Source organism: Oryctolagus cuniculus, chromosome 5 (genome assembly GCF_051225735.1).
Source record: "Oryctolagus cuniculus isolate XC-2025 breed Fujian yellow rabbit chromosome 5, ASM5122573v1, whole genome shotgun sequence".
NCBI lineage: Eukaryota > Metazoa > Chordata > Mammalia > Lagomorpha > Leporidae > Oryctolagus > Oryctolagus cuniculus.
Window position 1 is genome coordinate 152,103,964 of NC_142871.1, and position 12,950 is coordinate 152,116,913.

Genomic DNA, 12,950 nt, shown 5'->3' on the forward strand with positions numbered 1-12,950 from the left:
TAAATATCTTTTTAAAGAAAAATTAACAAATACAACGCTACCCACTTCCATCCACTGATGGTAAGCCTGCTAGGAATTGTTTAAAGTGATTTTCCAACTGCTATTCAGTATACACCCTAACATCAAAAGGAGAGTCTTCCGTAATTGTTTTAAATCCAACTCCCAGAGCTGGAGCCTGGGGAACTTCTTCCTGGACAAATGAGACTTTACTGAAGGGAAAGTGAACATGGAACAGAGAAGCTGTGACAAAGGAACAGAGCACTTTGAGATCAAAGATGCTCATGTATCAGTCCATTGGCCCCTGAGTCCGCCCAGCCTGGAGGAGGCGCACCTGTGGAAGCTCGGAGGACCCAAGGGAAAACCACAAAGCAGCCCAGGTACTCACGGCTGCCGTCGAAGAGTGCGGATGTCTCAGGCAGGATGAGTTCCTGTGTCTGGGGCAAGACGACCGCCATGGGAGGCAGGTTGGCTCTTCTGGCTGCGACAGAGAAGAGGCCAGGGCTGAGTGCACACCCTGTGTGTGTGCGCGCGCACGTGTATGTTGTCACCCAAACAAAACCACTGCTTCTGAAAAGCTGACTACAGGCATCCGTGGAGAACGTCTCAGCCTGGGAGTCCCCCTGCACGTTTTAGGAACTTGTCCGGAGGTTTACATTTGCACCCCCAGGCTCAGGGAAGACGTGCAGTAATAACCCAGGGGTCGGTCACAGGAGGTGAGGGGTGACTGCAGAGCACTGCCCAGCCTTCGCACCGACTGATCTGGAATCTGACTGTACCAAGCTTCCACTGTACTACCAGCCAGGCAGAATGCGCGGGTGGCAGAGCTGGCAGCTCCCAGGTAAGGGGGGGGGGGTGGAGCTAGCATCTCAGCTGGTCAGGTGGCGCCCCCAGTCCCACTGAGGGGTGCTGAGGTCGAAGGCAGCCCACGTTGTGCTCATGGAACTACCTGTTTCTCAGATGCACAAATGCGCTAACCTAAGGGCAGGCAGTGGGCTGCCTTTCCCTCTGACCCTGTTGTTGCTCAGTGAACGTGCGTGACCTGCCCTGCACCTAGGGTACAGCTGAATCAGAGCGAAGGAGGTGGCAGAGCTGACAGGGTCGATGTCAGGCAGAGGAGGCTAAGGCGCTCGGAACGGCCAGCCATGCGCTGGCAGCCACAGACGGTGCTGTCAAGTAAGAACCGAGAGCTATTTAGAAAAAAGACATAAATAAAGACAGAACCCTTGCCTCTCTTCGCTACAACAGAGCCTAATGGAAAGAGAAGGAATATATCACATGCCATGAGCACCAAAAACAGAGATACTCTATATCACAAGAGGTCTTTCCCCCCGTGGACATACCTGGCCTAACGGTGACATTGACAAAGCCTTCTCCAAAGGCATTTTCACTGGAAACAGCCACTCTGAAGGCATAAAACCCTGCTGACAACTGTAACACAAAGAAAAGTCACACAGGTAAGCATCGAGAGACGTGACAGGTGCAGTACCCGGAAGAGGCAGAGATGTCCCCTGAGCCGGCTCTTAAGGTTGCACAGAGGAGAGATTTCCATCTGGGTCTGTAATGAGCCTGCCACACCCGCACTGGTTACGATGCCACTTAGGACACCCGTGTCCCAGATCGGAGTGCCTGGGTTCAAGTCCTGGTTCTGCTCTCAATTCCAGATTCTTGCTGCTGCGTGCCTTGGAAGGTGGCACGTGATGGTTCATGTAGCTGACTTGATTCAGTTCCTGACTCAGCCCTGGATGTCGCAAGCATTTGGGGAGGAAATCAGCAGAGGGAGATGTCTCTGCCTGTCTTCCTGTCCCTGTCTGCCTTTCAAACAAATTAAACAGATAAATAAAAACTAAGAAGCTGTCACATGTTGGAAACTGCTCCCTGGAGTGCTGAAGTCACCTAGACAAGTTACAGAGCTCAAATGAGATGGCAGAGCGGGGGGCAGCAGTTCTTAAACATGGGTTGGGGAAGTCTGCATTTTAAAAAGATATTTATTTGAAAGGCAGAGTTACAGAGGGCAAGAGGGAGAAGGAGAAGAGGGGAAGGGAAAGGGAAGGGATAGAGGGAGAGGGGGAGAGGGGAAGAGGGGGGAGAGGGGGGAGAGAGGGAGATTGAGGGAGAGAGGGAGAGAGAGGGAGAGGGAGATAGAGGGAGAGAGGGGGAGAGGGGGAGAGGGAGAGGGGAAGAGAAGGAGGGGGGAGAGAGGGAGAGGGAGGGGGGAGAGTGGGAGAGGGGGAGAGGGGGGAGAGGGGGAGAGAGGGGGTGATAGAGGGAGATAAAGGGGGAGAGGGGGAGAAGGAGAGAGGGGGGGAGAGGGGGAGAGAGGGAGAAATGGGGGGGAGGGGCAGAGAAAGAGAGAGAGAGAGAGAGAGAGAGAGAAAGCGCTTCCATTTCTTAGTTCACTCCCAAACGGCCACCATGGCCAGGGCCGGGCCGGGCCAAAGCCAGGAGCCAGGAATTCCATCCTGGTCTCCCACATGGGTGGCAGGGGCTAAAGTGCTTATATCATCTTCGGCTGCTTCCCCAGGCACATTGCTCGGGAGATGGATCAGAAGTGGAACAGCCAGGGCCTGAACTGCTGCCCATAAGGGATGCCAGTGTTGTGGGTGGCAGCTGATCCCACTTTGCCACAATGTCAGCCTTAGAAACCTACATTTTTAAAAAGATTTATTTATTTGAAAGGCAGAGTTACAGAGGCAGAGGCAGAGAGAGGTCTTCCATCCGCTGGTTCACTCCCCAAATGGCCACAATGGCCAGAGCTGAGCTGATCCAAAGCCAGGAGCCAGGAGCCAGGAGCCAGGAGCCAGGAGCCAGGAGCTTCTTCTGGGTCTCCCACGCGGGTGCAGGGGCTCAAGGACTTGGGCAATCTTCCACTGCTTTCCCAGGCCATAGCAGGGAGCTGGACCAGAAGTGCAGCAGCCAGGACTCCAACCAGCGCCCATATGGGATGCCGGTTTGCAGCTATGCCACAGCACTGGCCCCAAATCCTGCATTTTTAACACCTAGCTCTGGTCAGCTGGCTGTTGGCGATTATGGACCACGCTTTGGGAAATGAGGTTCAATGCCATGAGAGTGTGCATACCTCATGCTGCACAATAACATGGGGTGTGACTCACAGCCATGTGACAGAATAATACAGGGATGCTGCACACCCACATTGCACCATGACACGGGGGTGACACCTGCTCAACGCTGCACCGTAGCTGTGCAGCCTCAGGAGAGGAAGACAGAAAATCACCCTGCAGGAGACCAGACCTCTAGCAGCTAAGTCGGCGCATTCATCCTACATCTCTTGTGATGAGAGCCATACTTGATAGGCGAAGCAATTTGCAGACTGGAATGGAATTTGGGCAACTCTTAGAACCATGCCAGACTGAGAACCAGACAAGCGGAAGTCGCCAGCAGTGCAAGGAGAACAAGAGTTAGAACGGGGGCACCGCAGGGATCACTGGGCAAGCAGCTGCTTTTCCCAGAGCTGCTCTGCCAGGTCCTTCAAACAAAGCAAAGCCACCCAGAAGCCTCCCTGCTCAACCACCTGCCCGCCGACTGACACGGCCAAGCCTTGATTTGTTTGTAGCCTTCTTTTGCTCTTCGCCATAACACATTCCATTGAGTGCAACAGCAAGATGGTATTATGTGCGTTCTGGGCTGAGCCATCACAGACAACTCACCCCCAGTTACTTACTCGAGAGAGGTTAAGGGTTTGTGTGTGTCCTTGTCTTATCTCCCCTTGGTAGTCTGCAGGGTGGCTTATTAGACTCCATTCATAGTTGTAGGTTGTTTCTGAGAGCAAAGCAGAAATACGAGCGCTTATAAGTTCTGAGTGGTCACACAGAACCCAGACAGAGGGAAGGCGATGATGACCTTAAATCCTCCAGGACTGCCACCCTTAAATACACTGAACTCAACTTTCAAATTTCACTCAAGTGAGGAGTAATAAGGTTCTGATTTATGAATTATTTATTTTATATATTTGAAAGCAAGGGACAGAGATATGCACACACCTGTACACACACACACACACACACGGATCTTCCACCTGCTGCTTCACTCTCCAAATGCCCACAACAGCTGGGGTTGGGCCAGACCAAAGCCGGGAACAGAGAACTCAATCTGGGTTTCCTACATGGGTGGCAGAGAGCCAAATACTTCAACCGACACCTGCACCTCCCAGGATGCACACTAGCAGGAAGCTGGAATCAGGAGTGGAGCTGGGACTTGAGCCCAGACACTCTGATATCCAGTACAGGCAACCCAAGCAGTATCTTAACCACTAAGCCAAATGCCTGACCACATATAATTTTAGTACAAATTTTCTTTTAATTTTAAAACATATATTTATATATTTTACATACCTATAGGAAATTTGGAAAACTATATAAAGTTAAAAATCCAAAACCTCCCTAAGCTCACCATTAACATTTCGGACTCTCTTTTCAGGGTGCAAAGCCACATTATCCATGTTAAGTTTTAACACAGGGTAACCTACCATACTGCGTCTCCTGTAATGAAAGACAAGGAGAACTCCACTCTCTTGATCTGTTGTGGGAGTGTATTAAAGAAAATTGGACGTAACATCTCCGTGTTAGTATGAAATGGTTGCTCATTTTCATATAACAGTAAAGTATGAGGTACCTCACCCAGAGGATTAAAATGCAAATGCAAAATACGACCATTTCTGAATAAAGAAGCTGGCCTGAGTGAGCCATAGCCAACTCCATCAGAACACGTCTACCTCAGAGAGGAGGCGTCTGGTGGGACGTCACTGAACAGGGAGCACGGAGCAAGCAGAGGAAGAATGCTGGAACAACGCTTCCTGGGCAGCTGGTGTGCGGTACTCTGAGGACCTGGGAGCCAAGTCCACGCGCCTACCCAGGGTGTGCGCCACCTCCCTCATCCCAGCGACTCTCCCCAGGCTCTGTGGGTCCTCATGCGTCACCATCTGCCTGGGGCAGTCTCTCCCGCTATAATACACCCCTCTGCACCATCACAAACGTATGACTCTCCATCCCGGCCCACTAAAGGCTGTTACTGTGTTCTGTTTGCTTTGCTCTTGCTCCATTTAAAACCATTTCAGTACACTTTGACGCTGATGATCATCACAGCCTTGTCTTCCACTGTAGAACCTTTGTTGGTGACATCACACAGTACTGTGAAAACTACTCCGTGTTGCAAGGAGCCAGTGAAGACGACGCTGGAAGAACATCCTAAAAGAGGAAGGTCAAACTCTCACCTGCAGGGGGCGCCAGCACAAGTTCAAACTCTCACCTGCAGGGGGCGCCAGCACAAGTTCAAACTCTCACCTGCAGGGGGCGCCGGCACAACGAAGGCCTCCAGTTGGACTTCCGCGTTGGGTAAAGTTATTTCCTGGTTTTCTCCAGCAGACACCGTGAGTTCTTTCACTGAAAGTGAATTAGAAATAATACTGCATGCATTACATCCTGCAGTGGTGTCATAGCGCTGGCCTATGAGGCCTCTGTTTTAGTACTCAGCAACTGAAGCCGCATGAGCTTTTGTAATAGTCTTCCATGCACTTGGTTCCTCTGGCGAGGAACCAGACTGTGCCCTGGCTGGTGCAGCCTGAGGACCGCCCCTACACACACACACACACACACACACACACCCGCGAGAGTACACACTGCGAGGAAACACCTGCCACTGACCGAGCAAGGTGCGGGGTATGGTTAGTTATAAAAAGCCTGAGCAGAGTCGCAAGTGTTTCTGTGCCATTAGTCACGCACTGCGCAGCTCTGATAGCAACCCCACCTTTCCCGTCAGCCTGGATATAAAATGGCAACGATATAAAACGGCAACTTGAACTCCAGGAGCAGGACGTCAGCTGTGGCTACTAAGTCAGCACTCAGAGCGCCACTCCTTGACTTTCTCTACAACCAGGATTTCATCGATATGTTCATACCATGGTTCTATAGGCTTGCCTTGATGGGACTTTCATTTCATTTGTGAAATCATTACACAGAGAAAGGCAACACTCGGGGGCCGACGCTGTGGCACAGCGGGTTAAAGACCCAGCCTGCAATGCCGGCATCCCATATGGGCACCGGTTTGAGTCCCAGCTGCTCCATTTCTGATCCAGCTATCTGCTAATGTGTCTGGGAAAGCAGCGGTGGATGGCCCAAGTCCTTGCGTCCCTGCACCCACATGGGAGACCCAAAGCAAATACAAAAGGTAGAGGGGGTCATCCCCAAACTACATGGGCCCTTAGATCTTGTCTACGGCCATAACTGCTTTCTTAGCAAATGGAACGGTAGCTTCACCGGCCTCACGGTGGCCTCTGCGGCACCGACACTTTAATCATTTCTTCCTTTGTGGGACTGCAGGGAACCAGAATATGCCACCCCAGAACATGATTGCTGGCCAGAATATGCCACCCCAGAACACGACTGTCGGCCAGAATGTGCCACTGCAAATGCGCATCTGGTAACGAGGACGATTCTGGGCTGATGGTTTCAAGCAACAGCAGACAAGGAGGCGCCCTGAAGATGAGCAGAAATTCCCACTTCGGAAGCGACATTTGCAGCAGTAATGGGCACCTCCGTATGTGAGGTGTCTGCTCTGTACCCGGAAGAAGTCTAAACGACCAGGACTCTGATCAAGGGAAACACCACCCACGTGCACCGGCTCAGCAAACCCCACTCCCACTTAGCATCTTCTCCTGGTCACCTGCTGCCACCTGCCCACCCCCTCTCCTCTTTGCTTTAGTCGAAGAGCTACAGAAGCCAGAGCTGTAGGCCGCCTGTCTGAGGTTTACTCATTTCCCTGGGCTTCTCCCATCTACCCAGCTGTCCCCTGGTATCCGGGGCACTGGCACCAGGACGCCCCATGGACATGAGCCTCCGTGGATTCTCAGTCCCTTGTATGAAATGGCATGGCACCTGCACAGAACCAATGTAGGGCCTCCTGTCGACTCCGTCTGTGGCTTACTCGCAGTACCCCGTGCAGTGCGAATGCTGCGTCGGTAACTGTCACACTGTGTTGTCTGGGGAATAATGACGCAGGGCAGAGCCCATGCGTGTCCAGCACAGGCTCAATGGCTTTCTAAAGAGCTTTTCAGTCATGGTCAGTAGAATCCACATAGTGTACGGGGGGCTGACTGCACGCGGCATACACGAGCGGGGCACGATAACAAACTCCTGCTTGCTTTTCTCTCGTTACCCTGTCTGCTGTTGCAGGGTCCCCGCCTAGACCTTGGAAGAGCAGAGGGGAACCGTTTGCTCAGCTTCCCCACCCCTCCCCACATCCCTGCTTTGCTCTGCGCCTCCTCCCTCTCCGCACCTCCGCCCAGTCAGCTTTGCATGTTCCTTCTGCTCTTCTAGCTCCACCCACGCTGACTTTAAGGGACACAGCCCACCCCCAGTCCTCTCCTCAGCTCAACCCAGGTGGCCTCAAATGTCGCTGGGTCTTCGTCTTTGCGGTCACCTCTAGCCCGATGGTTCCTACTGCCTCCTCTTCAGCCCCACTGCCCAGCTAATGTCAGCTCCGTGCGCTCACACGCCTCCGAGCCTCTTCCTCCATCCTGCCTCTTACTAAGTCCCCTGATGCTGCTGCCTCACTGCCTCTCGGGTCTGGTTTCTTCTCTCCACCCCTGCAAGCTCTCACTGCAGCTTTATCTTCTCGCCTCTGTTCAGCCCCTCCCTATTTCCTCCATACACATCCGCTCAATCTGCACCCCTGCTGGAGACCATTTGGGGGTTCTCCATACACAGCCAACAAAGCGCAGATTCCTTGGCACAAAACACACGATCTTTCAAAATCTCACTCCAGCCTTCCAGCTGAGCTTGTTCACATCACAGGAAGACACTGGAGGCCAACCAAGCCACCTACACCCAGCGCAACTCTTCTCACACCAGTCTCTGCCCTCCTGCCCCAAAATAATTTTTTAGAACATGTATTTTATTTATTTGAAAGGCAGAGTGAGAGAGAGGGAAAGAGAGGTCTTCCATCTTCTGGCTCATTCCCCAAATAGCCTCAATGGCCAGAGCTGGGCCAGACTGAAGCCAGGAGCCAGGAGCTTCTTCTGGGTCTCTCACGTGGGTGCAGGGGCCCCAGTGCTTGGGCCATTTTCTGCCGCTTTTCCAGGCCATAGCAGAGAGCTGGATCGGAAGTGGAGCAGCCAGGACAGCACCCATCTGGGATGCCGGCACTGCAGGCAGAGGCTTAATCTGCTACACCACAGCACACACCCCACCCCCAATAATTTGTTAGCCCTCCAAAACGGCCTGACCCAGATTCCCTCTCTAGGAATAGAGCATTTAGGCCTTGATTATCTGCCCCTTTCTACAATTCTCATGTTGAGTGTACAGCTCCCATGAGTGGTTACGAACGTTAACAAATGTGTGTGTTCTTTTTCCTGTTAATCTACCATCAGTTTCATGGCATTCACTGAAAGTATCGAACCTTCAGGGAGAGTGTGAATGCCCCTGCAATGCAAAGTGTTGGGCACGGTGCCTGGCGCCCCCTATGTGCTTGGTACCTGCACTGCCACTACTGTCACCACACATGGCTCCAGCCCCATGCTGGCCGGCCTGCTCTTTGTACACACCACGTCCTCTGAAAAGGCTTCCCACCCCTGGTGGAGGTCAGGCTGTCCCCCTCTGCTCCATCCCAGCCTCCCACAGCACTGACCACCCTGTACAGAGACACCAGTGGGCTGCTCAGTCTGCTCCCCTACAGTGTTCAGTCACTGAGGGAGAAGGCAATGTCTTATTTGCCTTTTTATCTCCAGAACCTAGCACTATTTCTGGCACATGACAGATGCTCAAAGTGGTGTCTGGAAGGAGTGAGTAAGCTTGAAGAATAGCATGACTCGATTCTACAGCATGCTTTCAGTACATCTCTTACAGCTGTAATTTCTGAAGGTTACACCTGTCCCGGGAGCAAGGGTAGGAGAGGTGGGCTGCTCGGGTAGAGTGGAGCCAGTGGGGACTGCGCTGGTGGGGAGCGGTGGGGCGCTGTGCACTGTGCTCCAGGGGCTGATGGTAATAACAGGTCTTTTCTCTGATGGGGCCGAGCTGGGCTCCATACTGGTTGGAGGACTCTCAGAAGGCATTAGCACCTACAAGACCAATTACAAGGATAAATTAGTATGGAAAAAGCAGTTGAACTCAAGCAACACGAGGTCACTGACCATCTTCATAACCCTGATTCAGCAGTGTTTGAAAAACCATGCATAAAATCACAAAACCCTGGAATCCTAGACCATCTCTTTCAAATATTCTCTCTGCTGTCTATTGGGTATGTAAGGCTGGACAATCATACAGGTAAACACACAAGCATTCAAGATAGAGAAAAATGAAACAGACCAGTCCTCGAATTCTCATGCTGAGGATTCAAATGGATGTGTGTGTTCCATTCGAAGTTCACACGGGAAATCCTAACCTCCAGTGGGATGGCACTGGGAGGCGATTAGGGCATGGGGTGGGGCCCTTACCAATGGCAGTAGTGCCGCTCTAAGAGGCCAGAGTTCGCGAGTTCTTTCTTCAATGTGAGGACATAGAAAGAAAATGATTGTAAACCAAGGAGACCCTCACCAAGAACCTGACCCCACAGGGGCCCTGAGCTCAGACGTCCAGCCCCCAGACGTGTGAGATATAACTGCTTGTTGGTAAAGCCACACAGTTTACTGTATTTTGGAATAGCAGCCAGAACCAACTAGAACGACCTGTAAGGCGGTAGTAACTGAAGACAGATAATTCAAGAGTGAGTGAGCTTCTACAGCGAATGGCCTCTATGCATACCACCCAGGGTGTACCAACTGTACCTTGAAGTTACAGAGTTAGCAGTCACAGTGTCTAAATTGACTGCTCTGTGCCAGAAGAGAAAGCCTCATAATATGAAAATAAAATATTCTTCTGTACTGCAGCAGCCAGTGGTGGCGAGGCCAGGAAGGTGAAACTCCCAGACTAAGAACCCAGGAGACACCAAGGGGATGTGCACCATGAGAAGCCCTCAGGAAGAACAGCTGTCATTCAAAGGTAAACCAGGTAAACCCTCTCGCTCCCTCTCTTTCTGCCTGGCCTTCTTTCTGTGTAACTCTGACTTTCAAATAAATAAATAAATCTGAAAGAAAGAAAGAAAGAAAGAAAGAAAGAAAGAAAGAAAGAAAGAAAGAAAGAAAGAAAGAAAGAAAGAAAGAAAGAAAGAAAGAAAGAAAGAAAGAAAGAAAGTTAGTTAGTTAACCCTCTGCCTGCAGTGCCAGCATCCCAAACAGGTGCTGGTTCAAGTCCCAGCTGCTCCACTTCTGATCCAGCTCCCTGCTAATGTGCCTGGGAAAGCAGTGGAAAATGGCCCAAGTTCTTGGGCCTCTGCACCCATGTGGGAGACCCAGAAGAAGCTCCTGGCTTTGGCCTGGCCCAGATCTAGCTGTTGCTGCCACTTGGGGAATGAACCAGCAGATAGAAGATCTCTCTGTCTCTCCTTCTCTCTCTGTATTTCTGCCTTTCAAATAAATACATAAATCTTTAAAAAAGAAAATTATATGTCTTATCTAAGAAATTGTTATCTAGCAGTACATCTATTGCAATGTTTTCTTCTAATGTTTTCCTCATTTATAGTTTTAACTTTTACATTTAGGAGACTGGCACAGTGGCATAGCAGGTAAAGCTACCACCTACAGTGCCAGCATCCCATATGGGTGCCGGTTTGAGTCTTGGCTGCTCTACTTCCGATCCAGCTCTCTGGGAAAGCAATAGAAGATGGCCCAAGTCCTTGGGCCCCTGCATGTAAGTGGGAGACCTGGAAGAAGCTCCAGGCTCCTTCCTGGCTTTGGATCAGTCCAGCTCTGCCCAACGCTGCCATTTGGAAGATGGAAGCGCTCTCTCTCCCTCTCTTTCTCTCTCTCTCTCTCTGTCTCTCTGCTTCTGCCTCTCTGTAACTCTGCTTTTGAAATAAACAAACATCTTTAAATAATACTCTTACAGTTAGGTATTTTGGTCCAATTCTGGGTTAATTTTTTTTTAAAAAGGTATGGGTTAAGGAATCTAAATTTATTCTCTTGTATGTGGATATTCCAGTTATCCTGGCACCACATGTTGAAAAGATTATTTCCCCACTGAGTTTTCTAGGCACCTTTATCAAGTACAGTTGGACTATTTCAAATACTTTCTGGTGAGAGGAGAATCCTAGTATCTGACATTAATTCAAAACTTCGTACTTCATCAGAACAAAAGGAAATTTCTTATTAAGCTATGTGTCGAATGTTCATAAGCATCTACTGGAAGATTGTCTACAAATGTTATGTATCTTGGGGAAAACTTCTGTTTCAAAGAAAAATAACATTGGCCGGCGCCACGGCTCAATAGGCTAATCCTCCACCTAGCGGCGCCAGCACACCGGGTTCTAGTCCCAGTCGGGGCACCGGATTCTTTCCCAGTTGCCCCTCTTCCAGGCCAGCTCTCTGCTGTGGTCCGGGAAGGCAGTGGAGGATGGCCCAAGTGCTTGGGCCCTGCACCCCATGGGAGACCAGGAGAAGCACCTGGCTCCTGCCTTTGGATCAGTGTGGTGCGCCGGCCTCGGCGGCCATTGGAGGGTGAACCAACGGCAAAAAGGAAGGCCTTTCTCTCTGTCTCTCTCTCTCTCACTATCCACTCTACCTGTAAAAAAAAAAAAAAAAAAACATATTGTCTACAGGATATCCCTCCAGTTTATCTGATTCTTATCTTTTTTTTTTTAAGATTTATTTATTTGATTTGAAAAGCAGAGTTAGAGAGAGGCAGAGGCAGAGGCAGAGACAAAAGTCTTCCATCTGCTGGTTCACTCTCCAAATGGCCACAACAGCCAGAGCTGCACTGATCTGAAGCCAGGAGCCAGGAACCTCTTCTGGATCTCTCACACAGGTGCAGGGGCCCAGCACTTGAGTCATCTTCTACTGCTTTCCCAGGCCATGGAAGAGAGCCAGATCGGAAGTGGAGCAGCTGGGACTCGAACTGGCGCCCATATGGGATGCTGGCACTGCAGATGGCAGCTTTACCCACTACACAACAGCGCCAGCTCCTCTTATCTTTCTTGCCTATAGACATGAAGATTCTGCCCCATCTGGTAGAGATTCAACAGAACTCTCTCCCCTTCTCCCCAGAAAACCCATTTATGCTTCTTTTGCAATTCATTTAATATTCTCGATCTATCAATGTGTTTGTGGAAAAACTGTATCTACTAAGTTCTTTCAATGAGTCAAATAAAACCCTTAGTAAATGTTCCTTTTATGTCTGCACAATTCATGGCTTTTTTTTTTCTTTGATAATTATCTTTTACTATAACTAACCTCAGAGAACTAATGAACCAAAAATTTTTCAACAGAACTTGATTCAAGATAGTTCCATTTATAGAAGCTAGAATGTAAATGATTTGGTAACAGGAAAAAGGATAAACTTTGTTAGCATGAATATTTGCTGATACAAGTAAAGAATGCAGCTCATCTTTAACGCTTTCAGATCATTTGTAATTAAATTCTTTACCCTAATTACAAGAACAGAAATATACAGAAACCTTGCAGAAAAACATAAGATCAGAAAAAGATCCTCTGCTCATTCCCCACATTTAAAGATGATTTTTCTGGTCATCTTTTTGGCAATTCTTTAGGATTGAGTACCATCAACTCAATCTGGTACGCTTCTTATTCTAATGTTGGCACTGAAACATCGAAGCCTTTTTTTTTTTTTAATGACAGGCAGAGTGGACAATGAGAGAGACAGAGACAGAGAGAAAGGTCTTCCTTCCATTGTTTCACCCCCCAACGGCCGCTGTGGCCGGTGCACTGCGCCAATCCGAAGCCAGGAGCCAGATGCTTCCTCCCGGTCTCCCATGGGGTGCAGGGCCCAAGGACTTGTGCCACCCTCCACTGCACTCCCAGGCCACAGCAGAGAGCTGGACTGGAAGAGGAGCAACCGGGACAGAACCGGCACCCTGACCGGGACTAGAACCCTGTGTGCTGGCACCGCAGG

The 12,950-nt window shown here is 50.2% G+C and overlaps 1 protein-coding gene across 1 annotated transcript in view; it reads right to left on the minus strand.

The window, feature by feature from the left end:
• KIAA0319 (KIAA0319 ortholog) overlaps positions 1-12,950 on the minus strand; it is a 90,424-nt gene that overhangs the window by 48,164 nt on the left and 29,310 nt on the right. Inside the window, exons 4-8 of the mRNA XM_089333351.1 lie at positions 8,878-9,067; positions 5,298-5,396; positions 3,680-3,777; positions 1,341-1,428; positions 386-478 (exon numbers count right to left, since the gene is read on the minus strand). Coding sequence (XP_089189477.1) covers positions 386-478; positions 1,341-1,428; positions 3,680-3,777; positions 5,298-5,396; positions 8,878-9,067 — 568 coding nt within the window. The remainder of the gene's footprint in view (positions 1-385; positions 479-1,340; positions 1,429-3,679; positions 3,778-5,297; positions 5,397-8,877; positions 9,068-12,950) is intronic.